We start from the raw sequence: 27,544 nt of genomic DNA on the forward strand, positions 1-27,544 counted from the left end.
CACTTCCTGGAGGTGCAGCAGCAACTGCGGGAAAAAAAGAAAGAAGGAAAAGCACAGCAGGCAGCGGCAGTAGTGCTTTAGTTAACACATATAAACAGATGGATATTAAATATCGATATTGTACATCCGGGCTGTATGTTTGCACGGGGTCGAAAATTATTTAATCCGTTGAAAACTTTGGCGAAAAGGCTAAAGGCATTGCACAGCTTAAGGGAGCTCAGTCTGCGGCAAGAAACTTGTACTTCATCCCCAGGCTGCGAAAAGGCCAGTAGGGGCCTATAAGTCCAAATACGGTGACATTTAGCTGGCGCAATCAAAAGTAGTGTTTTTAAAAAGTAGATCTTATGCTCGGCGTTTGTTTAGGTTTGCAGCGTTCATGTTCCATTGCACAGTCGGTGTGTGTGGTACTTTCTTCGAGTTGAGCCGTGGTCGTTTTGGTGTTTGAATATTTTTAAGTAAAATATTTTGATTTCACGTCGTCTTTTTGCAACATTCATATCTATTTACACAAGTTGATGCCTGTTAGTAGGGTGTTTATTATCTTTTGATGAGCACTCATTTAACTGAGTAGCAATGTCTGCCCCATCAGCTGAAATGATTGAAACGCCAGGAGGTTACCCCTTTGAAGAAATTGACTACGTGGACATTGATGTTGAAGAGGTAAGGGGTGTTAATTGATGACGTACCCTCATTGTGCTGTTGGGGTCTTTACAATTTGTAAACTGGATTTTGGCAGGTGAGTTTACTAATTAGTTATCTTTTAAAAACATCTAGTAAACAAACATCATCACATTGTAGCCAACCGGTGTTCATCAATTCAGCCGCTCTTTTGAGTTACAAGAATCGCCCTCTTTCTGAGCAACTAGCCTGGCAAGGCTCTATTTTGAATAAGCTTTTTGTTAACCTTCTTCATTGATTTTACATTTTCTATTTGCTCTTTAAAAAAAAAAAAACACCAGGGCTTGCTACATTACTTTAGAAGAAACCATTAGTTTTTTTTTACTATATTTTTGGTCTCTTGCACAGTCCAAACATTAGCTGAATTCTTGGACAGGTCTATAAAATGTAGTGTTAGGTAATAGAAGATAGAGGTGTCTTATTCATCAAGTGAATGTGGTCAGTGTGTAAATGATGGGTGGAGATATATAATAAATTTATTTTGCAAGTTTTCTTCAGCCAGCTTTTTTATGTGTTCTTATACGTCAATAACTTGTACCTGTCAATTAATCAAGTACTGTAGTACCAATAAATAGGGAGTGATATGTCAAATTTCAGATTTCTATTTCAGGTTAATGATAAATTTCAGATTTCTATTTCAGGTTAATGATAAATTTCAGATTTCTATTTCAGGTTAATGATAAATTTCAGATTTCTATTTCAGGTTATTGATACAGGTTTTCTTGTAGCCCATGCATTGTTTCTTGAAATGAGGGGTATCCGATTTGTGGTCTAACTAAGACATGGATTTTGGTTTGAGCTTTGCTTTGCTCTGCTCTGTTTAGTGTCTTCTAGCATGTTCTCTGTAAACATCACATTCACAACCTTTTGGCAGCATTTTGTGGAAAGGGGCCCATGATGGAGCAGCATATTGCCTGCACTTACTTTTTATCCCTGCAGAGGGTGCTCTTGCAAGGTCATTATTGTTGCACTTTTTTGGAAGCCCAGTTTAGTGTGTGACTGCTATATGCTAGTCTTGTTTTAGGGACTGTTACATTTAGGGATTCCCTAGTTTATCTTTCACAAAAAATTATCTGGATGGTTGCACTTGGTGATTGGTCAGGACATCCTGTTTCTGCTGGGGTCCTGTCTGCTGTTTTGTGCCTATTTAGAAAAGGCAACAAGGTGCAGTGGTCCCCAGAATCACCAACTGAATCAGTATCTGACATGAGGTGCTGGAACCAGGAACATCATTCTTGAAGACTGTGCCATACACTCCAATGGTGCTTTGAGCTTCATAATAATGTGAAATTGCTTATCAGTTCATGAAATGTTTCCCATTTAGTCTACTGCCATGTGGATCCTCTGCAACAGATCACACTGTGCTTAGACTACTTACTTTTTTACAGTGTGTAATCCTTTCTTGACTAACTGCAAAAAATATACATTTTTCCATCATAATTCCAGCTCATGATAACTGAGCCATAATGTGTCCTTCAATGCTAAAGTTATAGCTTTTTAAGATTAAAGCCTATAGATTTAAAGATGTTTGCCTGAGGCCTGGAGTAATATCCCCATTGAGAGCTGCAGCACAGGGTCTTTTTTGCAGCATGAATTACTGTGTGCTGAAAAAAGGTATTGTAATAAAACCTGAAAAGATAAACCATACTTTAGAACCGTTAAACCAGCAAACGTAAGTGTAGCAGCATAGCAATTATTTGAAAAATAAATCATGTCAGTGCTGCTTTCTTTGAATCAAGATTTAGAATCTATTTTATTATGTCATCTTGGTTGCTGTGACTACTGTTTTCATATCAAGGGGATATTGCAGTTTAAAATAAGTACGAATGTGACTACATTCACCAGCTATCTCTTAAATTGACATTGCGTGAATAATTCAACTGTGGCACTCTTGGTTTCAGACTTGCATTTTTTTTTTTCATTTAGATTTCTGACATTTGTTTCTTTCCTGCTAATTCTTTCAGGTAGTTGGAAGAGGGGCCTTTGGTGTTGTCTGCAAGGCCAAATGGCGAGGAAAAGACGTGGCCATCAAGACAATAGAAAGTGAATCGGAAAGAAAAGCATTCAGTGTAGAGGTAACAGTCCTGGATTGCTGTCACAGAATAATATTCATGGCTGTTCTTTGTGTGAATATGTTTTTATAAAGCAAGCCTTTTATGCTCAGTTCAGTTATAAAGAGAGATATTTATGGAGGCAAAAAAAAACAGCTGATTGGTTATTTACGTTTTTGATGTTGAGCTCTCTTGTAATAATCCATTATCTCTTTTTATTTGACTCAATTGCTTTTCCACTTAAACTTCCATCTGTCTTTCTTTAATTTCTTTGTTGCGGACAGTAGAAGAAATAATGTATTCATTGAAATAAAGAAGCAACATTTTAAAATCTGAAGCACTGATATATGCAGCATTTTAGTTTCTTACTAAATGTATGTGTGTGTGTTTATATATACACACACACACACCCTCACTATAACAAACCTTTTGGGATCCAAGCCTTTTGATCGTTATATTTAGGGGTTCATTATAGCAAAAGGGCAATCAAAATGAACAATAAACTGTTGGAGTAAATTAATGAGATTAGATTGCGACTAAAAGCAGAATTACACTTACCTGTTCGTATCGTGTATGCGGTATTCTGCATTTGCTTTGTTCTGTTTGTTAAGGAATTAAAATGCAGTACAAAAAGCAAAAATCCTGAAGAGAGGCTGAACTTTTATTCAAAATCAATCTGACATGAATCGTTCAAAGAGCACCAGATCTTAATCCAACAAGCAAGAATCCAAAACTGAGCTTTTATTCCAAATCAACCCAAGATGAAAAGTTTGACATGAAAATGTAATTAGATCCTCAAGTTTTATGTGATTGTTTTTTCTTTAATCAATTTTACTTTGCCGCATAGTTGTTTAGCAAGCCAAAAAAGGGTTTGTTGACAGCCTGTATTCACGACAGACATGCCTGCGTTACTCCTTTTTTCAAACGATCAGTATAGTTTCCAGCTTTGTTGCTGCATGAAATGAATTTGATCTCGGAGGCAGCGCGCACTTTTTGTTAAGAAAAGAGTTGGCTTCACTGCGGAGGTGGCATCCCGTGTGTACAGACCGGGATGTTGAGTTTGTTGTATATGATGTTTTTTTTTTTTAATTTTGGGGTCCAGGGGCCAGGTTCGTTATAATGAAGGGCATTGTATATATATATATATATATATATATATATATATAGAATCTATTTGTATGTATTACTGAAACCTTACTGAAACCTTTTTTATTCTTGCAGCTTCGACAATTGTCTCGTGTAAACCATCCCAACATCGTGAAGCTGTATGGATCCTGTAATAATCCAGTATGTCAAAAATATATAAAGGGCTGTTTTATTTAATAAAGTATTAGCTTACCACTTGCAATCCTGTACCTTCACTAATATTTTATTTTGAATAGATACACACATATCTCTTGAATTGTTGAGGCATTCTTTTTTATTATACAATTTTCTGTTTTAAGAATTTAACAAAGCATGTGTGCAAGTCTTCTGTAGCATCATGTGTTTGTGGTGAACAGCACATCACCTTATTTGGGATGTTTGTATTGCAAACCATCTAAATGCTTTTGCATAATGTTCCAGTAGCTTTTGTGGTAGCGATTACCAAAAGCTTTCTAAATATGTGTAAAATAAGGTTTAAGACTAGTATTATTATACATTTCTAAACTAGGGAGTGCTTTACACATGTCATCTTTGATCTGATTAATACAACATAGCTTTTTTTATGTTAAGGTTTGTCTAGTTATGGAATATGCTGAAGGAGGTTCATTATACAATGGTATGTATAGCATATTTCTGAGATTTGTTTACTCCAGCTTGTACTAGTGTATTTAAATGATGTTATTTAAAGATTAACTGTGTCAACCAAATCAAATGTTACTAAATCTGTAGATATTTTATGTATTAGTGGTCTGTTTAGAGTAGCCTGTAGCTAGACCAACTTTTTTTAACTGGAAATGTGGGTTGATTGGTAATTTGGATTTAATGCATAATCCTACAACTCAATCCCTTCTTTCATGAACAAATATTTGAAATTGCTGAAGTGCTTGTTTTTATATATACATTTTATTGATACAGATTGTTAAACTAAAAGAAATTGTGTATTTTGGTATTTGTTATAACAAGGGTGTCATAATTATTTTTGTCTCAAATGTAGGATTTGAAAATGTTGCTGACTATCATGTCTTCTCTTTCTGTTCACAGTGCTGCACGGTGCTGAACCTCTGCCATATTACACGGCTGCCCATGCTATGAGCTGGTGCTTTCAGTGTTCCCAGGGAGTGTCCTACCTCCATGGAATGAAACCAAAGGCTTTAATTCACCGAGACCTCAAACCACCAAAGTACTTAACCATATTTATCTTTTGTAAATCCTCTTGTTTCTGTAGTTCTGCTTTGTGCCAGGGAGTCAAGGATTAGTCGGTTTTTAAGTCCGAACTGCACACATCTTTAAGATGTAGTCTACTGTCTGAATTGGTGTGATGGTCAGACAAGTGACTTTTTGTTGTTTGAGTTTAAATTGAAAATCTAGAGAAGAAACTTGTCCATGTGTGATAGGTGGGAGCAAACCTTTCTTCATAAGGAAATTCCAGTAGTAACATCCTGGAGAAAAAGAAAAGTGACCTAGATTAGAGCAAAATAATTGTTGGGGTGCCTTGCATTTGCTTCAGTGCAGTGCTTTTGTGTTAAAAACATAGATTTAAATGCTAGTCCCAACGTGCTGTCGTTAATTAAAGACTGTTTCTACCCCAGTGAGTGAGAGTAGCTATTCCTTAACTTTAAGTTGTCAGTATTGTTATGATACTCAACTACTGTAGTATCACAAGATAAAGCTTGTTAAATTTGTTCTGGTGTCATGTCATGATTGTTAGCGCAAAATTTGATATTATTTAGCAAGTGTATTTACTGTGTCATCAGTACTAGCATTTAATCTAGATTTTTAACACAAGTGTTGCATTGAAGCAAATGCAAGGCACCCTGACACAATTATTTAGCTCTAATCTTAAAATGGTAATGCATTTGGCGATTGTCTCTTTGTCTCCTGTTAGTCTGCTGCTTGTGGCTGGTGGAACCGTTCTGAAGATTTGTGACTTTGGAACAGCCTGTGACATTCAGACACACATGACCAACAACAAAGGGAGTGCTGCTTGGATGGCACCGGAAGTGTTTGAAGGCAGGTCCACATGAACTCATTTTGCATGTAATGAGTATGAGTAAAGCATGCCTGCTATCAGAATAGATTACGATTCTTTTTAACTTCATTATAACTTTTTCATATTGAAGGGAGTAAACTGTTTTCATAGATTTATGCAATAATGAATTAATAGCACATTTCAGAGGACACGTGCTCCAGCTGCCATTTCCCGAGTCGGCTGGGGGGTTGCGAGCAGTAAGCCAAGGATAATTGAGCATACTAAACCGGGGAGACAACCGGGGTAAAAAATTGTCGACGACTACATTTAAATAAATAAATAAATAATGATGACGTGCAACTTCGCTATAAAGCTTGATCCTTGTCAGCACTTGTTGTAATGTCTTCAAGGTTAAACAAGGGTGAGGGTAGCTAAAACAAAAGTGTGTCTGAACTTTGACTCATTCCTCAAAGACAAGAAGAGAGCTTCTGCACCATGTTTCCCAAACAGCTATGTAAACATAGCTTTGCAAGATTAAGGGGTGATTATCTACTACATTTCTTGATGCAGTTCCTAAAATTGTGTAGATTGCTATTTGCATAGACCTGCTGTTTTGTAAGTTCCAACAGATCTGCAGTTTGTGAAAGGCTATTACTTTTTGGTACTAAAACCAGTAAGATGCAAAGCAGTGCCTGTGTGAAAGTGGTCACCAAGAGTAAATACAGTGGGGAAAGATGATTGATATGGTTCCCTAAAGAGGGTGCATAGTAAGTTCAGATTGGATATTTACAAAATAGTTTTCACTCCAGTGGTAAAAGGAGGTTACTCATGTGAAGCCATAGCCTGTCTGGAAACTACAGTAGTATTAACAACCTCTCGGTCCCAGCAAAAAGTTACCATTAACCAAAAGTTGCCAATAAGAGAAAAACCTCAGTTTTCAGTGTATTTATATAGAACAACATTGTATGCTGTAGTTATACAAATATGGCACTGAAATACGTTAGGGTTAAAAAATGAACATGAGAAACACGAAATACCCAAACAGAACTGTTTACTTCATGTGTGTGTAAAACAAAAAAAAGGGGGTAGGCTTAAATAGTACTACACAACGATGTACTACAATTGTCCTTACAATGAGTAAAGCAAACAAAAAATATGTGTTGTACTTATAATCAATTCTAAAGAACACACTTTTAAAATAAGAAATTGTCCAACGTCTGCTTTTTACAATGTACCACCTCCTGCTGTAAATCTATCTCAATTTTGAGTACAGCTTCATAGCCAGTTTCAAAGCCTGATTCTGCCTCAGTTTGCCAGAAATACAGTTGTGAAGTCATTGTGTTTATAAAAGCTGCATAAAGTATCTGCATAAATCATGCAGGTGTGCTCTGTAGCACTGGCAACCAGTAACAAAGTTGTCAAGTAATATCATAATTCCATTAATATTAAAGTCTATGGGACTGGATTGGTTCCTGGGAAAATGTTGTTAATAACCAAAAGTTGTCTATCAGAGTTGCTAATAACCGACATCTACTGTACCTGCAAAACGTGGCAAAGAGATACAACAGGCAGTCAGACAGAATGCACGTTTTGGAATATTTCATAAAGAAGTTGTATTGGCAGTTATGGGAAATGTGCACTGTAGCGATCTCTTTGTTTAAGAAACAGTTACTGTAACCCCTGAAACTTTTGTATTGCAGGCAGTAATTATAGTGAGAAGTGTGATGTGTTCAGCTGGGGGATAATTCTGTGGGAGGTAATAACCCGCAGGAAACCCTTTGATGAAATCGGGGGGCCTGCCTTTCGCATCATGTGGGCTGTTCACAATGGTAAGATGGATTGAGTGACATGTACAGTTTAATAACCTAATGATCTCAGGGTTTGGAAATGGGGAACTGCATCGCTTCATTTGTCATCTTGGCTCTCTTTTAGGTACTCGGCCTCCGCTGATCAAAAACCTCCCCAAACCCATAGAGAGTTTAATGACTCGCTGCTGGTCAAAGGACCCCTCACAGCGCCCCTCCATGGAGGAGATTGTCAAAATAATGACACATCTTATGCAGGTTTTTTTTTCCCTTTTTTTTTTTTGGTCTAACATTGTTATTACAGTTACACACAGCAAGGTGGTAATGCAATATTCTTTAAACTGCTATACTTGCATTATTTTATGTATCATTTAGTCAGAAGGGAAATTACTTGCTTTTGAGTCATGATCTGACCTAGATGTATCTTAAGGAGCTGTATAATACGCTTGGTCCAGTTCTAGTGTGTGTGTGTGTGTGTGCGCAAATTTATTTACTTGCCCTGCTTTCTTTAAGTCTGGTTCCACATTCAGTACACTCATTTTGAACTGCTGATGCAGTTAAGTATGGATTCCATATGGTTTTCTACATGTTGTGCAGGGATAGGACTATGGGGGGGGGGCACGGGGGGGGCGCACGTGCACCGGCCCATCTTGCTCGTTTGGTTGTTAGTAGCTTATTGATCCCAAAATCTCATCAAGCAGCTTCTTGAAGGATCCCAGGGTGTCAGCTTCAACAACATTACTGGGGAGTTGATTCCAGACCCTCACAATTCTCTGTGTAAAAAAGTGCCTCCTATTTTCTGTTTTGAATGCCCCTTTGTCTAATCTCCATTTGTGACCCCTGGTCCTTGTTTTTTTTCTCAGGCTGAAAAAGTCCCTTGGGTCAACACTGTCAATACCTTTTAGAATTTTGAATGATTGAATTAGGTCGCCACGTAGTCTTCTTTGTTCAAGACTGAACAGATTCAATTCTTTTAGCCTGTCTGCATATGACATGCCTTTTAAGCCCGGAATAATTCTAGTCGCTCTTCTTTGCACTCTTTCTAGAGCAGCAATATCTTTTTTATAGCGAGGTGACCAGAACTGCACACAATATTCAAGATGAGGTCTTACTAGTGCATTGTACAGTTTTAACATTACTTCCCTTGATTTAAATTCAACACTTTTCACAATGTATCCAAGCATCTTGTTAGCCTTTTTTTATAGCTTCCCCACATTGTCTAGATGAAGACATTTCTGAGTCAACCAAAACTCCTAGGTCTTTTTCATAGATTCCTTCTCCAATTTCAGTATCTCCCATATGATATTTATAATGTACATTTTTATTTCCTGCGTGCAGTACCTTACACTTTTCTCTATTAAATGGCATTTGCCATGTGTCTGCCCAGTTCTGAATCTTGTCTAGATCATTTTGAATGACATTTGCTGCTACAACAGTGTTTGCCACTTCTACTTTTGTGTCATCTGCAAATTTAACAATTTTGCTTACTATACCAGAATTGAAATCATTAATGTAGATTAGGAATAGCAGAGGACCTAATACTGATCCCTGTGGTACACCACTGGTTACCACACTCCATTCTCCTCTAATCAGTACTTTCTGTTTTCTACATGTTAACCACTCGCTAATCCATGTACATGTGTTTCCTTGAATCCCAACTGCGTTCAGTCTGAGAATTAATCTTTTGTGCGGGACTTTGTCAAAAGCTTTCTGGAAATCTAAATAAACCATGTCATATGCTTTGCAATTATCCATTATCGATGTTGCATCCTCATCGGTGGTGAAACTTGGGACATTCTTTATTATATGGAGTATCAGAATTGGGGATGTAAGCAAATGATGGGCAGAGTAAAACTACTGCATGAGTTGTGTGATTGTGCCCACCCCCTCGCCCCAAAGAAATGTAGCCAAAACATTCTGCCTTTTGCTAAATAAATCAGTTTGATCCATTCCTTCTAATGTCAATTTTTAAGTCCGTTTTTGTCCTACAGTATTTTCCAGGATCTGACGAGCCACTTCAGTATCCTTGCCAATATTCCGATGAAGGACAGAGCAATTCGGCAACCAGTACAGGTATGGAGAAGGCTTATTGCAGCATGGTCTTTAAGTAAAGAGATCATTACTTCATATTTTCAGGGTTGTGGACGTGTCCCTGTCAAAATCTATCCAGTAGGAATTGCACTGCCGCATTGTAATGTTGTATTTTAGCATTTCTAATCAAACCCTGAGATAAAGCTACCAGGGATGCTTTGTTTTTCTTCATAGAATAGTTGTAACTGGTTAGAGGGGTGCTACTGATACAAAATGACTTTCGGTCCGTGTGGTTTTCTGTGGCTGTGTAGATTTCTTCCAGAAGAGTGCCATAGGTATGACTAGCTTTGTTTTGCCAAGACAGCTGTATCATTCCAATGTTACAGAATCATTTTCAGTTTTCAGAAGCGGTGGCCAAAATGACCAACTTGGTTTTAAAGAGTGGGTTTATTTTCAGCAAAGTCTACGAGTGCATATATGTTTACTGTGTCAACATTCCCTTCTGTATCATTCCATCCGTGAATAGAGTATTTTAATATTTGAATTTAATATCCTACTCAGAAGTTGCCAACTGACTAGGCCTGTTTAATACTGTTCCTCCAGCTGAGCTAACAAGCTGAACTTCATACTCATGTTCAGTGTTTTTCTCCAGTGTTGCCAAACATGTAAGCCCCCTGATCTAAGATATGTTATTTTCTGTAGCAGTAAATATGAGTAAAAAAAATATTGTTAGATATTTTAGCTGATGATGTTCCATGGTTGTTCAGGAGGTTGGGGTTTATTCTATACAGTGTGCAGTTAAGGAAATCAGCCTGCCACTTGCGGTATGGGTAAATGTGATATATTCTGAGAATTGTTGATGTAGCAAGGTTTAAAAGAAAGCTGAAACTTTCCATAAGCAGCGAAGATGCATTATCAAAGTCCAGTAAGGAAGTGGAAAATGTAATGACATGGCTTTGTTTTCGAAGGGTCTAACTCGGGAGTTCTCACTTGTTTTTATGTTCAATCCAGTGTACAACCTTGTTCCATCGCTGTTTTCAAAGGGTTTTTGTCAATTTATTAATACGAAAGGCTGTACAGACCTGCAAATCACCACTGTATATTAGCAGTTCAGAAAAAGCATAGCGTATGTCCACAGACCTGCGCCCCCCCCCCCCCCCCCCCCCCCCCCCCCAGAGTAGAGCATAGCTGTGCTTGACAAGCTCTCGATCGATTATCTACAATACTTACTTCCAAAAGCATAAACAAAAACACAGCCTCCATGTTGCTGTCACATAAATCTAACGGATGTCGTGTAATGTTGGTCGCAGTTCAGCTGTTAGTTTAAGTGGGGAGTACACTCACTTCAGTAATGAAAGGTGTGTGTGTGTGTGAGTACAACAAACAACCACAGCGAGTGCAGTTTGTTACCGCAGTGTGTGTGTGTACCACGCCTGAGCTTTAAAAAAAAATATATTGTTTCTGCATTGCAAAAATGTGTTGAATGCCCCTGTGAGAAGAAGTAAAGCCTGATGTGATGTTGTAGGATATAAAATAGCCAGTCAGAATTGAAATAATATATAACCAATGAGAAAATGTAAGAAGAAAGAAGATTCATTAAAGTACAGTATCTGCCTCATGGTATTAATATGCATTTATTGTGTTTGTGCTTAATAAAATCTGAGGACAAGCAATTGCAGTTTTTTGTATATATTCTCAGATATCTGCTTCAGTTTAAAATATAATGTTCACGTTGACCTTCTAGTAAATGATGCCCTGTTGTATATTTATGCAGCTGCTTAATCTTTTTTTGTTTTGTTTTTCATTAGGATCCTATGTGGATTACACCTCCACAAACACTAGTAACAGGAGTGATATAAATATGGAACCAGGAGACTTCCAGGCCAACGCTACCAATGACACTATCAAGCGAATTGAATCAAAGTTTGCACAGCAGTTTAAACACAAGGTACAGTAATTACATTTGTGAATCCATAAAGTTGTGCTTTAAAGGTTATTATGTTTAAGCCACTTTGTTTGATCAGTATTGTCAAGGTTTGTAGGGAATAATCAGCTTTGATGTTGATATGACAGACTGTTCTAACCTAAACAACAATAATATGACGCTGTTAGAGGTGCTATAAACATGTAGGCACCTCGTTCAGTAGGGTCTGTTTCCAGTATGTTCCAGTAAGTAGTGGAATGGTTTGTATAGTAATACTGTGAAGAGCCTTCAGCCTTCCCTTTTAATAATATGTCAAGCCTCAATCCGAGGGAGCTCCTTGTTTCATCATCATTCTTAATTACAGCTTCTAGGGATGCAGATCCTGTTTGTAGACACTTTTTTATACAGGGGAAAGAAAAACAACAACTTTCAACTACATAGTAACAGCATTCCATCTGTATGTAAGTCACATATGTACCATAAATGTAGACCCTGGTAATACACCGTATTGTAGCTTACTCGTGTTACACAAAGGTGAATGAACAAAGATGTCGTCTTTGCTAGGGGGATTCAGGTCGTCTGACTTTGTCTCGAGGTGGCAGTGTGGAAAGCCTGCCAGAGGTCAGAGGCAGGCCACAGGCTGTTACTTCTGCAGAGAATAAGAGGATGAGTGCTGACCTGTCTGAACTGGATCCAAGGATACCGTTTGGAAATACAGGTGACTGAGAAAAACAAGATGTCTGTGCATTTTCATTGATACATTCCCTGAAGCTTAGTTTTGTTCATATATGAAAAAATATATATATAGACTAAAAGTCTTGGTTTTAGTAGTAGGCAATGATTTGACTTGATTTTTTTTTTGTTACATTTAGACACTTCATTTGCTTGGCTTATTAAATCATGCTTCTGTTTTCAAATAAGTCCGCTAATTTAACTTCTAGCTTTTATGGTACCAGGATACCTTTTAAGTAGCCATTGAGCTATATTAATTGAGGTAACAAGTGACGAGAACGGTTCTGGTTCTCCAAATTACACCAGAAAGAAAATAGTTGATTAATTTAGTTTTATTAATATATAATTTTGTAAGCTTATACTATATATTTATAAAAATGCATTTTAAGACTGCTGTCTGTGTTCACAATAAAATAGGTGTAGAAAATGATGTACTAAAAACAAACGTTGTGTTAAATTATAGCATGCAAAACTTGCTTAACACAAAGTAAACGTGTTGGACTGTGTTTCCTGTTGGCATGCATATTCTGCATCTACTAGGCTTTGCCATAGCCTGTCCTGTGAGGTGGCAGTTTAAAACTTTTAAAATCCATCAGTATCATGTTAGTTCCCAGTCCTGTAATCAGACACGTGCAACTTCAGTTGGTTCATTGGAATTATTTTTTATCCACACTGAAAATCGAAGTTCTTTTAAAGCTGTACAGTTAATGGGATGCTGAGACTCAACGCTACACACACTTAGAAACAGCTTATTGACAGTTTAACCCAAATAGCTAGAAACATATGTTTTTCACAGTGATATAGCCATTTTAAAATTTGAACAGCCTGGATCAATGGAGCTTATATATTTATTTTTTGTGTGTTACTAATTTTACTTTGCCCTTGCATATACTTAAGTGTGTTTTATTAAGTGCACGAACTAATGTGTAATACATTTTACTCAGGGCAGGTTCACACATACGTAGGGGCGAGGTGTTACAAGAATACCACTTTGGGTGCAGTGCTGGGTGGTATAAAAATATACAGTATTTACTTACAATACTAGTAACCATTCTTTTATAGCAGTATTCCATTCCACTTGGTTACGTTTCAGGGATAGCTGCCCACTGTTGTTGGAAGCCACACCATGTGTTGACTAACCCAAGCATTTCCCCCCTCGCCTCAGCTGGATCCAGTCCATGCATATGTGCACCTTGCCTAATAAATGATGGCTTTAATAGGAGCTCATTTTTGGAAATAACACAAGCTTTATTAATTCAACCCTTACCTAAATGTATCCTAATGAGACGACTCCAAATGAATAAGATGAGTGCATAAATACATAGAGCCAAATATTCAAACGCCTTGCGTGTGTCGCAAGGGGAGTTGTAGTCCTTTTTGCAAAAAAAAAATAAAAAAAAAATTCTCAAGTCGATGTTACATGGAAATCATTTAAGACTGGTTACACCCCTCTTAATTATTTTGCTGAAAGTATTTCAGGACAATCTATGTTTCTAGTTAACGAGTGAACATGGCTTTCAGAGCAAATAGAGCAACAGAAAAAGAGGAAATGTCATGCAGCAGAATAGACATGTGTATAACATTCCTGGACTTGTCTCCTGAAGAAGTCCTTAGTCAATTTGATTAAACATAATAACATTTAGGTTTATTTCCAACTCAGACATTTAATTTATTTGTGGTTTATTTTAAACAATACTAATTACCAGTGCTTAATTTGTAAAGAAAGAGGTGCCGGGGTGCAAGCAATGACAATAATACCGTTCCTAAGAAGCGCTCATTCAAAATCATATGTTTATTTGAAAGAGTATTGTATGTACTAGTGTTAGATTTTATAATTGTATATTCTACATCATATGTGCAAAGCAGTAGTATGTGCAGAAAAACAAATTAAAGGCAAATGCAGGGATATATATATATATATATATATATATATATATACACACACACACACACACACACACAGTGCCTTGCAAAAGTATTCAGACCCCTGACCAATTCTCTCATTTTACTGAATTACAAATGGTACATTGAAATTTTGTTCTGTTTGATATTTTATTTTTAAACACTGAAACTCAGAATTGATTATTGTAAGGTGACATTGGTTTTATGTTGGGAAATATTTTTAAGAAAAATAAAAAACTTGCATAAGTATTCAACCCCTGTGCTGTGGAAGCTCTCAGTTTACACCGATGAAAGAAATTGCCCTAACGAGGACACAGTTACCTTACTATTGGCCTCCACCTGTGAACCATTAAAGTTGCTGTCACATTTTCTGGATAAAAACCCCACTGTTGAAGGGTCATTGGTAAGGCAGTGAATCTGAAGGAAAATGAAGACCAAAGAGCATTCTGCAGAAGTTAGAGATGAAGTTATACAAATGCATAGATTAGGGAAAGGGTACAAAATAATATCCAAGTGTTTGGATATCCCAGTGAGCACAGCTGGATCAATAATCAGGAAGTGGAAGCTGCATCACACCACCCAAAATCACTCCGACACTGTGTGCAAAGCTGGTCCATACTTACCCCAAAAGACTTAAAGCTGTTATTGCAGCGAAAGGTGGCTCTACCAAATATTAATATGTGGGGGTTGAATACTTATGCAAGGAAGATATTTCAGTTTTTTATTTTTCTTAAAAATATTTCCCAACATAAAACCAATGTCACCTTAAAATAATTGATTTTGAGTTAAGTGTTTTAAAATAAAATATCGAACAGAACAAAATTTCAATGTACCATTTGTAATTCAGTAATATGAGAGAATGGGGTACAGTCAGACATGAATGCGTTTAAGTTCAACATTAACCCTAAATAAAATTCTGCTCCTGTTAAGAAGTGCTATTTAAAAATAACTGAAGCCAGTTTTCACTTTAGTGAAGTAGGCTACAGTATTTGTTTTCATTAAAAACGTGTGTATTAAAATTAATGTTCAGCTTTTATATTGAAGCTTGTTGTGTACAACTCATTCAGTCAAACAGTGTAGGAATTTGCTTGTATCGTTCGAGGCGTTTTTCAAATCAAGCAAGCTTATTGCATTTGTGTATAAAAAAACAACAATAGTCGCAGTCCTTCTTTCACAGCCAGTGTCATCTTTATGGCACGTAAATGGTGAAGTAATTAAATGTCCCTGGCAGCAGACTGTCTGTTTAGCGCACGCAAGAACTTGCAGAATGAATAAAACTGTTGAATTGTAAGAAAACGCATTTGAGAGCAAAACATTTAATAACATTTGTAACTTTCATTGCTGAAAAGGTGCTGGGGCTACGCCTTGTCAAGCCTCATTTTGCAAAAAATTTCAATGGTTCTGTACCTAGAGAGTTGCGGTTGATTTCCTGTGTTAATTCATGTTAATTTATTCATCCGCAGCGCTGTGATAATTGCAGTTCCTCCAACTCTTAGATTTCACTGACTTGCGATTTTATGCACAACATTCGCAACGTAAGCAGAGCTGCGAGAAAGATAAGAATTCACAAGACCTTTGAATATTTGCCCCATGGTACTTACTTTGAAGCATACATAATGTTTTTCAGTAAAATAGGTGATCATAGTAGAGGAATAGAAATTGGTTTGTGTTGTATTTGTAATTTTGTTTGAACACTTGCTTACAATGTGTGCCCTTGCCTTAACCGCTGTGCTTCCATGCTGACATAATGTTTGTTGCTTCTGCATGTAGATGTATTGCATGATCTGTAGTCTGGAAATAAGGAGAAAGGAGAAAAGGGGAAGGGGGGGGGGGGGGGGGCTTTGTTTTTGACTGTTAACATGCTTTGGTACTCTGTGTAGTTTTGCATGTGTATGCAGCTGTATATGTGTATTTTTGCAGCACGCCCCAAGCCTAAACGAGGCCATCGTAAAACTGCTTCTTTTGGCACCATTCTGGATGTTCCCGAGATCTTCATATCAGGTACCAGTGCTAACAACTGGCCTCTACATCTGTCTGGGTTGCTGACTTGGCTGGATCAGCAGGGCTTGCTTTTTGCGTCTGGTGTGTGTATTTGCTTTAGTGCTTCTTGCTCCAGATAACAGTACCAATTTGTTAATGACTTCCTTCTTATTGGTGGTTGGCACTCAGTGTTTGGTGTCTTAACTTGAGTTAAAATTTAATCCTATGTATGTGTAGTCTGAACCACAGTAAAAAGATTTAAACTAACTTAAACTGAATTTACAGTTGTTTTAATCCTATAATGGATTTAAACGGAGAAAAGTATTCTCCATTTGAAACTGGAGAACCCTGACATCATGAACCACAAGAAGACTAAATTATTTGTAATCTGTCCAAGATGAGCACTTTCATCTAGTGACAGGTGTCAAATCTTCACTAAAACTTTGACTTAATCTTGGTGTGGAGGAGGGGGAGGAGACAAACCACCACTTAACTGTCAAATGTAAATTTCACTAGATTCCCAAACCTTAACCCATACCACCAATCCCAAAACCAGAGCATTTCTTAATTGAATGAATCACCTGGCCTGCAAACATAGCTGGATTTCTATCACTCCAGGCTGTTATGCCACCACTCTGTTACTGCTTAGTATAGTTTTGCCTGGATTAAGACAATACCATTTCAAATGTATTTCCTCTACTAGTGGAAGTGTTTAGTCTATATTAGAGTTGCGCAGGCATAGTAATAAGCACTACTGGTCATCTGCTCACCAAATCAGATCATGATATGTTAACCATTGTCTATGCAATTTAAAAGTTGTTAATATTACTGAATTACATAAGGGTGTAACATGTAAAATTAATATCTGGAGTGCTTAGATCTGGATCAAGAAGTACCTCAGCTCTTTTTTTTATTTATTTAAATGCCTGCTTTTTTTATTTAAATGTTTTTTTTTTTGGTCTCCATTAATAAATTGTATCGAACTCACCTTGCTTTGTAGCATGCTGCTACTGGGAGTGGTGCACACTGACAATTCTCACTTGTAGGTTTTCATGTGGAACTTTTAAAATCCACCCATTAAAGTCGATGTGTGCTGTGGATTGCATTTTTATTACGTAAATGAAATGTTGTAAATTTATATTTGATGTATGACAAATATTGTTGGTTTTGCTTTGTTTTGTTTGATTTTGATTCAATAATTCTCTTTCTAAATCTTAATGCAGTGCATTGTCAGAAAAAAATGGTGTTGAAGGATTAAAGTACCTGTGACATACTGTATTTCATGTTTAGGGATCTCGTTTTAACTTCATGCAAAAGTTGATGGTGCAATTTGATGAGACGAAAACAAAGGTTAAATTCCCAAGTCACTGTAAATAAGGGGACATCCCTCAAAACAAGAATCTGCTTGAATTGCTTCTAGTAATACAAATGACTGCTTTTGTTAAACAAAGCAAAAGCAATGGCACACAACCTCCTTTTCTCTGGAAGCAATTCTAGAAATAAATGTGCTTTTTGAATATTGCAGTTAGTGATGAAATGTTTATATGCCAGAAGTTGAACTCGATTATTTGCATTTATTTTGTTTAGCGTTTTTTTAAATTATCGTTAAGTTAACTGTTGAAATCCAAAGTGCTTTATAGGACAGCAAATGTAGTTCCACAATATTAACAAATATTCATCAACTGACTTTAGGAAAATTTCAACAGGGCACTCTCTTCGATTTCATTGGAAACACTTACATTTTTAATTTGCAGCTTCATCTTTGCACCAGCGGTTCAGATGTTTCAGAGAGTTTATATTCTAGGTTTAGAGCAGAATATATATGTCACAGAATGATCTGGCTATGATTGATCCATTGCAGCAATGTCAGATGATCACATGTGCTCTTTAACGCTTTATTTGGTTGTCAGTAATGATCAAATGTTTCTGGAAAAATGTTGAGTTTTGCACTTCTTTACTTTAAATCTCTGTATGAATGTATGTAACAGTATGTCTCCCTGCGATCATTGTACAATTTTGTGAACACAGTATGGGCACCAGCACAGCATGTTTCTATGTACTTCAGGTAATTAATATTTAACATTAAGACTTGGTCATAAATTCAGAGGTAAAACCATTAAGTTGACAGATTCTTCTTCCAATGTCTTCAACTTTTGAATTCCATTGTACAGCGTAGATTAAAATACCACTTTAAAATTGTAACCGCAGTGAACCAAGGGGATATATTGCATGCAGATCTGAAAAATGATTCAATATTCATTTTAAATAACTGTCTAATATATTTCTCCAAGGCGTGACTCCCCTTTTACGAGTTAAAAATAGAAAATTATGGAATAGTTTACTTGCTTTCTTTTTTTCTCTCCAATATATTAGTTCTTAGCCACTGTCCAATATACATGTAAGGAGCTGTAAAGAGGCAATGCACTGACTGCACTAATGAGCAAAGATTCTTTACTTTTATTGCTATGCAGCATTACACATCTCTATCCCCCCCCCCCCCCCCCCCCCCCCCCCCCCCGCCCTCCCAATTCTCAAGCCTGGTTCCTCCAGGGAGCCAGATTTAGATATGTGTTTTTCGGCCTGGTTCTATTACAGCCCGACAAATGCTTGTGCCAGTGGAAATTGAGTCTTTCTAAGACAGGCTGGAAGAATGCACCTCATGGCATTGCCGCTGCTTGCGCTATCCCTGCTCTGTGGATAAAGAGAGGAGGACTTCAGAGCTGCCAGTCTAGCACCTTTCATGAACAACAAAAACACTGTTGCTATAATGCAATTTTCCTGTAGAGTAGAGTGGCTATTACATTAAAAAGAAAAACAATGAGATGCCTGTCTTTATTATTAGACAATTGCAAGCAGGTGGACAGTGAGAGAAGATTATTGTATTCTGTTTAATATATCAATAGCAAGACGTGACTTCTAGGACATTGCTAGGCCTTTTTCCAGAGGAGAAGTGTATTCACCTTCAGGGTCAGATGGTCGTTCCTGCTTTTATTAAGTACATTGAGAATTAACTTCAAGGCAGAAGAGAACAAGACTTGGAGCTGAGGAAGGGGGATGTGTCAGCAGTCTTCCTGTGAAAACCCCATAGTGTAAGATCCCTTAAATAGTTCTGGCCCCCAAGCAAACAAGTCTGTTCAAACACATGACAGAAAATGGCAGAGGAGAGTGTGGTAGGAGTGGTCAGTGTGCAGGGGATATGCTGCATGTTGACAAGCCCGTGTTTTTTGAGTTAAACTCTGCAGCTGTCTCTCTCTCGCTCTATCTCTCTAACACACACTCTTTTTCTTCAGTCTGCATACTTGTGCTCTATCTTTCTTTTTTTCTTCTGTGTCTCCCTTCCTTTATCTGTTTCACTATCCCTGGATTTGGAATTCCGACCTCCATCGGAAACAGTTGCACTCTTGTTTTGGCTTACAGCAGCTCTTACTATTTTGTTCTGTCTTCTGTCCAGCAAGCAGTGAACAGCAGAGACGGAGATCTGTTCAGGACCTTCCAGGAATTGGGACAGAATCCAGTCAGGTAATGTGCATTAACCCTGGGGTCAAAACCTAGTATATATACCAAGGCCTACATTGCTAAGGACAATTGGTTCTGACTTGGCTTTATGAAATTGTCTTAACATTGGTCTTACGTTCTCTATAGAAATATTTTGATCTCTTTGTGAAAAGGTAAATAGTGTGTTGTGTTGGTGTGTATTTATTGTCTAAATGTAAATGGCTGTCCAGGTGGCATCTTGTAAAGTTGAGCTGTTTTTACTTTGTGTTCTCCTAACTTTTCTGTGTTGAGGAGGGCACGTGCAGTCTTTTAGAGTGACAGCACTTGTCACATTCAGAAGTTGCCTGAATGCCTTGGAATGTAACATCTGTCAAGCAATATTTAGAAGAGGGGGAGGAGGGTTGAAAACCCCCAGTGTCTGTCAGTTCTGGATTATGATATGCTGCTAGAAACTAAAGCACAAACTCCCAGGACAACCTTGAAATATATAGCATACTTTATCCCCTCCATCATCCTGCTGGCTTTGGGTGTGCCCCTCTTGACATCCAGAGCTCTGTGTTGAATTATGTTGTGACCCAATGGTGGTGTAACTTACCCTGTGTTATGAAAACAGTTCAGAGTCACTACCCTGGGATTTAAAAAATCATTTTGACTTTAGGCGGGTACTGAAAAGACAGGAACACTCTGTGTGCATCATTTGCCTGTGAGTATAATTTACTTTCAACATGGCTTAACCGTGAATTTAACGAATGTGTTGAAATAACACAGGAGCTCTTTCATGAAAGGACACCACAAGCGTTTGAAACCAAATCTAATTCTGACACAGATCGTTTATCGTGCAGTAAACAACTGTCTGGAAACAGCTTTCTCGTTTTCAAGCCATTTCATGCAATCCATTCCACCACTGGGAACATAGTTGGAATAATATTAAATATTTACAGGTCTCATATTTGCAAGCTCCAGAATACTTCAGAATTTGTTTTATTGTAATATTTGCCTTCTGCTTCAATCTTCAACTGTATTTTTTTATAGTAAAAAACAAACACAAATTACTATGTTAGTGCACTCTCTCATTTCAAATATAATGTTGTTTAAACCCAGAATTTATTAACATAATATGCTTAAAGTGCATATTGTATTTTTGTATTCTAGTTTTCTTTTCTGTTTTTCAGGGAAGCAGAAACAGCAGCCGCTCATCCAGTCCTAGTGTGAGGATGATCACATCTTCTGAAAAAGCCAGGAACTTCGGCTGGTCACCGGATGAATCTTCAGGTATGATTTTATGAAAAGAAGTCTTTATAAGCATATGAGCTCCTAGTCTGAGTTCTAAATGATGAATTAAGAGAATTGATTGCGGTGGTGAAGCAATTACCTTTCTAAATCCATCATAAGACTAAAACCTGTTTGTTCTTTACCCACAGTGGGATTTTTGTGCACCTTGCATGTAACACTCAACCTGTACCATATATCACACTCGCATATTCTCCAAATATTCGGGTAAAATTACAGCTTATCACAGTCATCTATTACTGTCCTTGTAGGGCAATTCCCTTGCGCTCCTTACCTAGTGTTAGTGATGAGCGATCAATTGAAAATACGGTTAATTTCTGATTTATTAAATTAAACACCGAAACCAACTTTTGAACGATTAATAAACTGCACAATTTCAATCAATTGTTATATTATAAAACTTTGTCTTTATGGTCACTCATCATAAGTTACTTCTGAGTGTTTAAATACTGTAAGCTCAAATACAGCAGGGGATATTACAGTATATACATATATAATGGCTCAGTCCATGGCAGATCAATCGCCCTCGAAACCAAAGGTTCATGGATGTTGGTATAAATATGTATTTATACGTGAGGTACCCAAAGTTATTGTATTGCTTTACTGGGATTTGTATGTATCTGTTATAATAAATATTACATGAAACGTAATACAAGAAAGAATGGCAGCCTGAAATGAAAGATCATAAAAATAATTGTAATTACTAACAATTATTTTTATAATATTGTGTTTCAGGTTGCCATTATTTCTTGTATTACGTTATGTTTAATGAGTTAATGAACTTCCAGCCGTTGTTGTTGTTGTTGTTGTTATTATTATTATTATTATTATTATTATTATTATTATTATTATTATTATTATTATTTTCTGTTATGCAGCATTATCAACTCTAAAGAGATTACACCCCAGTGAATTACGCGCCCGTGTAATTTTACGCATAAAACGTATCACCACGCATAGGGGCGTAATATTAAATAATAATGCCATTAACAGGGAAGGACAGGAAAACATGTTGGATCACACTGAGGATAAAGGGAACATTGGTCAATTTTGCCAGAAAATGCCACGACAGAGGTCATATTGCAAATATATCCCCAAAAGAGAGAGGAAAAGATTTTCATTGCTTTGCTTTGTACATTGAAGGTGGCACCAGATGCGATCCAGAGCACTCTGCTGCCAAGGGAAATTGACACCAACTTTATTTAGTTTTATTGTAGTTTTTAATTTAGAAATAAAAAAATAAAAAAAACATTTAATCAGGAACCTTTTTGTGACTTTGTCCCCAAGAATGATTGTCTCTGTAGCCCCATTATAACTGTCATGGTATTTTCATTGAATAAAGCTAAACAGCTAGTGTTTCAGTGTCTTATACCTGTTTATGAGGCATTGGCCACAACCAGTCTGTATGACAAGGAGGTGAAACTAAATGCCTAGCTAAACTTTTTTTTTTTTTTTTTTTTTTTGTATATATGCCCACAGATACCAATGGTTCAGATAATTCCATCCCAATGGCGTACCTTACACTGGATCACCAATTGCAGGTACTGGTTTGAATTCTTACTAATTAGATATTCGCATTGGCTTCTGGAAAATGTTGGGTTTCATTTTGTGGCTATGTTTTAATTTGAAAGGGGCTGTTCAGCAAAACCTCAGTTCAGATTTCTGGTTATTGTCTATTTCACAAGGGTGCACACAGAGGGTTAAATAGGCTGGTGAGTTTGTAGGTTCGCTGCAAGGGGACTTGAAATCCTATCGGAGGTTGAACTTGTTTTTGCCTTTTGGCCTTTGCTTAGAGGATATTCTAGTTTTAAGATTATTTTGCTTCAGCAACTCGGCTGGATTTCACTGCACGAATATGTTTTCAAGGACACTGAAATTTGAGCATATTAATTTAATTAAGCTTGGATTACTTCTTGTTGCAAATAGAGAAAATGATGCTATATAAAGTGTGGAATGCACATATAAGACTACTTTGGCAAAGCTGGTGAGACATTTCGACTGATTTTAGAATGTATTTTTAAAAGCTTAAGATGATTCTGATTGCTGGTATAAATATATGTGCATTGCTGCTGAATCAATTAGTGATCACATCACATGTGTTTTATTTTCAGCCACTTGCTCCTTGTCCGAACTCCAAAGAATCCATGGCAGTATTTGAACAGCACTGTAAAATGGCACAGGAATACCTGAAAGTCCAAACAGAAATTGCATTGCTGCTACAGAGAAAGTAAGTTTTTAACAGTGGATACTTGAATAAGATGAATTCCTTGTTCTCACTGGAGTATTTGTTGCACCACTTCACTGTGAGACATGTTTTTAGTAAGCAGTGGATCTGAGTTGGGTCAAATGGGCAGCAAATGACCCAGTGTAAAAGGGTCTGGTGTTCACTTAACAATGGTGTTGATGGAGACGGATGGTTTTCTTTGAAACTGCAGCAGGCCCACCAGATTTATTTACAATATTAAGAAATGCCAGGACAGCTGTTGCTAGGGTACCAACAATAATAGTTCCTAGCACTGTATCTCTTCCCAATACAAAACACTTAAAAATAAAAATAAAAAATAAATAAAAACATTAAGAAACAAAAGGTTGCTTTTTAAAGTTCTAATAAGGGTTATCCACCTAATATGGAGTCCCGCATCAGGAACACTAAGCTACCTAACTAGGTTATGCGTTGGGTTGCTTCGACAATCTGATAGTGAAATCTTATTCTTTTATTCTTAGCTGTGTGGAAGTACTTTCGATTCAGCAGGATCGCCTCGCTTAACAAAACTTACTAAACCTGAACACCCCCCCCAATGCACGCTCAGTACATTCTTCTGCATAAAGCTACTCAACCCTTCCCTATTCACTCGCCTTGGCAAATGAGGGATTTCGTTCAGTTTTAGTTAGAGCACAGGAATTCACACATCGGCTTGGCTACAACACAGGGCTACTAAACCTGGTGGTGACCCAAATCCTCTGGTCACAGGTTCCTTTTAATAGAGAAACCAATTAATCTGTTTACTAACCTGGCACCTGATGAGCCACGGCCACAAACACTTTGAGAATATCAGAGAACTCTAAAAGACCTATTCATAGCATTCTCACACCACATTGTCTGCTCGGCACTGACAGGGAGAGCTTACAGCTGAATCGTGTTAGAGCTAGCTCCAGCTTCTCTTTCAACAATAAATGCTTTTTGTTTACAACCAAAATGAGGGACAAGGATGCTGGCTCAGTCACACAGCGGTTTGAGTTACTTGTGGAACTGCGATGAACCTGGGAAGTAGTGATCAGCTATTCTGACGGTGTGTTGAAAAACATGTTGTCTCCTTGAATGTTTCCAGGAATGAGCTAATAGCTGAACTGGACCAGGATGAAAAAGACCAGCAGAACACGTCACGCCTGGTTCAAGAACACAAAAAACTACTGGATGAAAACAAGTCTCTCTCCACTTATTTCCAGAAGTGCAAGAAACAGCTGGAGCTCATCAGAGCCCAGCAGCCGAAGAGACAGGGCACATCATGATGCCCGGGACTGAGGCCTTCACTGACCCAGAGTCATTCAGCAGATAAATGGACTGCTCCTCTTTTATAACTACCTTTTACAGGTGACTTATTTTAAGGTTGATTGTTGTGTTCTGGAAACCTATATCTGCAACAGCTTTTCACTTTTTAGTGAAGTATTCAACAAGGGTGTTAAAAAAAACATGGTTTGTGTGGTTGTGACCTGGTCATCCAAAAATGTTTTTATTGAACTGTAAAAAAAGACCAATGAGCTACTGTGTGTAAGCTTGCTGCATATGCATACAGTAACTGGGCTGGGGGACGAAAGCAAGTGCACCAATGCAGTTGGGTTTTTTATATTATTATTACTTTGTTGTACATTTGGAAATGGAGTAGATGTTGACAGAAAATTTGTATCTCATATTCCCATTTAATATTCCCAGTCAAAGTGCAAGTTTGTGTGCAGCCCACCAGAAATATCCGATTGGAAAACTTGCAGTAACTTATTTCAGTATTCATATTTTCTGTCTGCCCCAATTAATAGAGCGCAAATTTATTTCACGTTTAAGTCGTTTTGCACAGCTTTAATATTTCTTTCCTAAATGTATGGTTGGAAATTGTTTAACTAAAGGTTTCCGTTCATTTATTTTGTGAAAGTCGAACAAAATGCATAGATTAAAAAAAAAAAGATATACACCACCTGCTTCTGCTAGTTAATCTTCTGTGGGGAAAGAAAGGTTTATGTGCATTTATGAAGAAAGTTTGAACAGTGTTTGAGTTCTAATGACAAAGGCTTATTCTTTGCACTGTATGCTCACATGGAATTCTTTCCCTTTAATGTAAGCCAGGTGAAGCAGCAAGGGGCGGTTCTAGAACCCAGTGAAGTGTTACGCTTTTGGGGGTGGAACATGACACACTGGCAGTGCTTAAAGTGTTAGAACAGTGTTTCCACACTGTACATCATTAGGGGGCGCTAGAGGGTGACACATTTTTTTGCACAGATTTAATGTGAAAAGTTTGTTACAGATTTTAGGTTTTCCGAAAATGTCAAAGTACCTAAATGCCACCTTCCGGTTTTAAATGAAGAAGTGCAGTTAGTCTGACTCCGTGTTTGAAGCAGCGCAAATCTAAATTCAAAGGAAGTGGATTTTTTTTTTTTTAAAGCCATGTTTCAGAATTGATTCCAAGCTGTTGAAACTTTTAAATACCAAATGTTTCAACATTAAGCAACAATAAGTTAAACACGAATTTCCTCTGAATGATTGTAGGTCAGTTTGGCAATCAAAACTCATTAAAAAAAACTCAGATTTAATTCAAAATCTTCATACCAGAACTGCTTGCACACGTGAGTCATACTTTTGAAACGGAAAGCTGTCATTGCCATAAATCACCTACTGGAATGTGAGTTTTCAGATGTCTTTGAAACGTGTTTTGTGCTAAAACAATGGGCAGTTTTGTGGTGGGTAGGCATTTTGTCTCTTATGGGTTTTTCAGAAACGTCAGATGCCAAATTCCGTTAATAAAACGTTGCTATGGCTGGACTGCCAGCTATCAGCATGAGGATGAATCAGGATAAAGCTGCAAAGTAATGATGTATTATTTTAATTCTATCTAGGGCACCCATATTCAGAAAATGCACACGCTTGAGAAACTGCAGTCTGATATTTAGGAGCATGAGGCCTGTCTATTTATTCAAATACTGTAACTGCAAACTAAGCATTTATGAAACTTGTATTCAATTCAACGTTCAGCAATATTTAGCCTTTTTTCTAATCCAAGCATTTTGTTTGTACTGTATTAACCTGATTCATAGAGGTGGGTTGTTTTTCTAGATTTGTCTGGTTTGCATATGTTTTCAAACATAAATCATACATTTGGTTTTATATGTAGTCGGTACATTCTGTACATTCTGGCATAACTCATGTATTTCATGTATAGCTGTACGCAATGTGGTTTGGACCACAAATGTTTTTTTTAGGTTTTAATGAGTTCAGATTATAAATCTATTTACTGTGTACATAAAATGACAGATTTCTTTAGATATGGCAATGAAAATGGTGACACTGTACAACAAAGGAACCATTCTAAAATCAAATTTAAATAAAGCTGGAAGATAATGTATTTTTTTAAATGTAATACATGTAAACCATCCAAACAGTAACTGCTGTCACATTAACATTGTAAAAAACAAATTTAAAAAAATCCACTGTCAAGAATTATTAAACATCAGTCTGAATGTAGTGTATGCATGTTACACATTTACTTGTACAGTAATTTATTCCATATAAATCCAAATGTATAAATCACGACTGAAGTTTTATCTTTGGGAGTTTTTACCTGAGACTGAACTGAGAGGTCGGTACTGTTTTGGGAGATCAATTGAAATGCTAGTAAATTGTTTAAATACAGACTTTTTTCCCTCAACCATCAGAAGCCATGCAATTCCACCTTTTTGTTGCAGGTAAAACAAAAACATACATTATCTTTACAATCACTTGAACTTATCTAAATAAATGAAATTGTCAATTTTAGAGCATTTTCTTTGAAACAAAACAGTACAAATGGTTAACTATAAAAACATACAAAAATGTTCACAGTGCCAGACTGTACAATTTAAACAGAAAATCTACCAAATTGTTGTATTAGTTTGCCATGATTGTATGTATTTGCAGTACATTTTCTGATGCACTTATGTTTGTTATCTTCTAATCCCAGTGAAGGAGCTCAGGCTCTGCCTGTTCACTCAGACAGCGAGCAGCTTGCTCATGAGCAGGAGATTGGGAAGATGTGTCACGCGAGGACGGAAACAAGGTCTAAGTTAAGACCCCGAGAAAGTCGCTTCAGTTCAAATGGCTGAATACAATTTAAAAAATTGCCATTTCTAGTTCGCTACTAATATACACTTCCAACACACACAAAAGAATGAACTTGCAAAAGTGACTTAACACAGTGTTTGAGGTGGCTTTACAGTACATCAGGTAAAGGGGAATTGTTTACTTTGCAGAAGAAACTAATTGATTGTAAATAAGAATACCAGTCTACAGTAAACCTTA

At 37.1% G+C, this 27,544-nt stretch overlaps 1 protein-coding gene across 4 annotated transcripts; it reads left to right on the forward strand.

Annotated features, from left to right (window-relative positions):
- map3k7 (mitogen-activated protein kinase kinase kinase 7) lies at positions 1 to 27,278 on the forward strand. 4 transcript variants are annotated; one of them, XM_041253682.1, is made up of 18 exons: positions 1 to 660; positions 2,643 to 2,753; positions 3,951 to 4,016; positions 4,446 to 4,491; positions 4,917 to 5,055; positions 5,761 to 5,889; positions 7,549 to 7,673; positions 7,777 to 7,907; positions 9,641 to 9,722; positions 11,489 to 11,628; positions 12,169 to 12,322; positions 16,159 to 16,239; positions 19,670 to 19,737; positions 20,372 to 20,416; positions 20,886 to 20,985; positions 22,483 to 22,544; positions 23,115 to 23,230; positions 24,333 to 27,278. In XM_041253682.1, the coding sequence occupies exons 1-18, from the start codon at positions 574 to 576 to the stop codon at positions 24,511 to 24,513; spliced, it is 1,863 nt and encodes a 620-aa protein (XP_041109616.1). In that variant the 5' UTR covers positions 1 to 573; the 3' UTR covers positions 24,514 to 27,278. The 4 variants fall into 4 exon arrangements, with proteins under 4 accessions (XP_041109616.1, XP_041109617.1, XP_041109618.1 ...); XM_041253683.1 differs by lacking the exon at positions 20,372 to 20,416; XM_041253684.1 differs by lacking the exon at positions 16,159 to 16,239.
- Positions 27,279 to 27,544: the final 266 nt, after the last annotated feature.

Source organism: Polyodon spathula, chromosome 6 (genome assembly GCF_017654505.1).
Source record: "Polyodon spathula isolate WHYD16114869_AA chromosome 6, ASM1765450v1, whole genome shotgun sequence".
In the NCBI taxonomy this organism is placed as follows: Eukaryota; Metazoa; Chordata; class Actinopteri; order Acipenseriformes; family Polyodontidae; genus Polyodon; species Polyodon spathula.

Excerpts from the sequence above, each read along its gene's own strand:
- map3k7 (XM_041253682.1), top strand. The coding sequence starts at position 574 with ATGTCTGCCCCATCAGCTGAAATGATTGAAACGCCAGGAGGTTACCCC. Across the intron at positions 4,492-4,916 it reads AGGAGGTTCATTATACAATG|TGCTGCACGGTGCTGAACCT; the intron begins GTATGTATAGCA and ends TTCTGTTCACAG. Across the intron at positions 5,890-7,548 it reads CCGGAAGTGTTTGAAGGCAG|TAATTATAGTGAGAAGTGTG; the intron begins GTCCACATGAAC and ends TATTGCAGGCAG.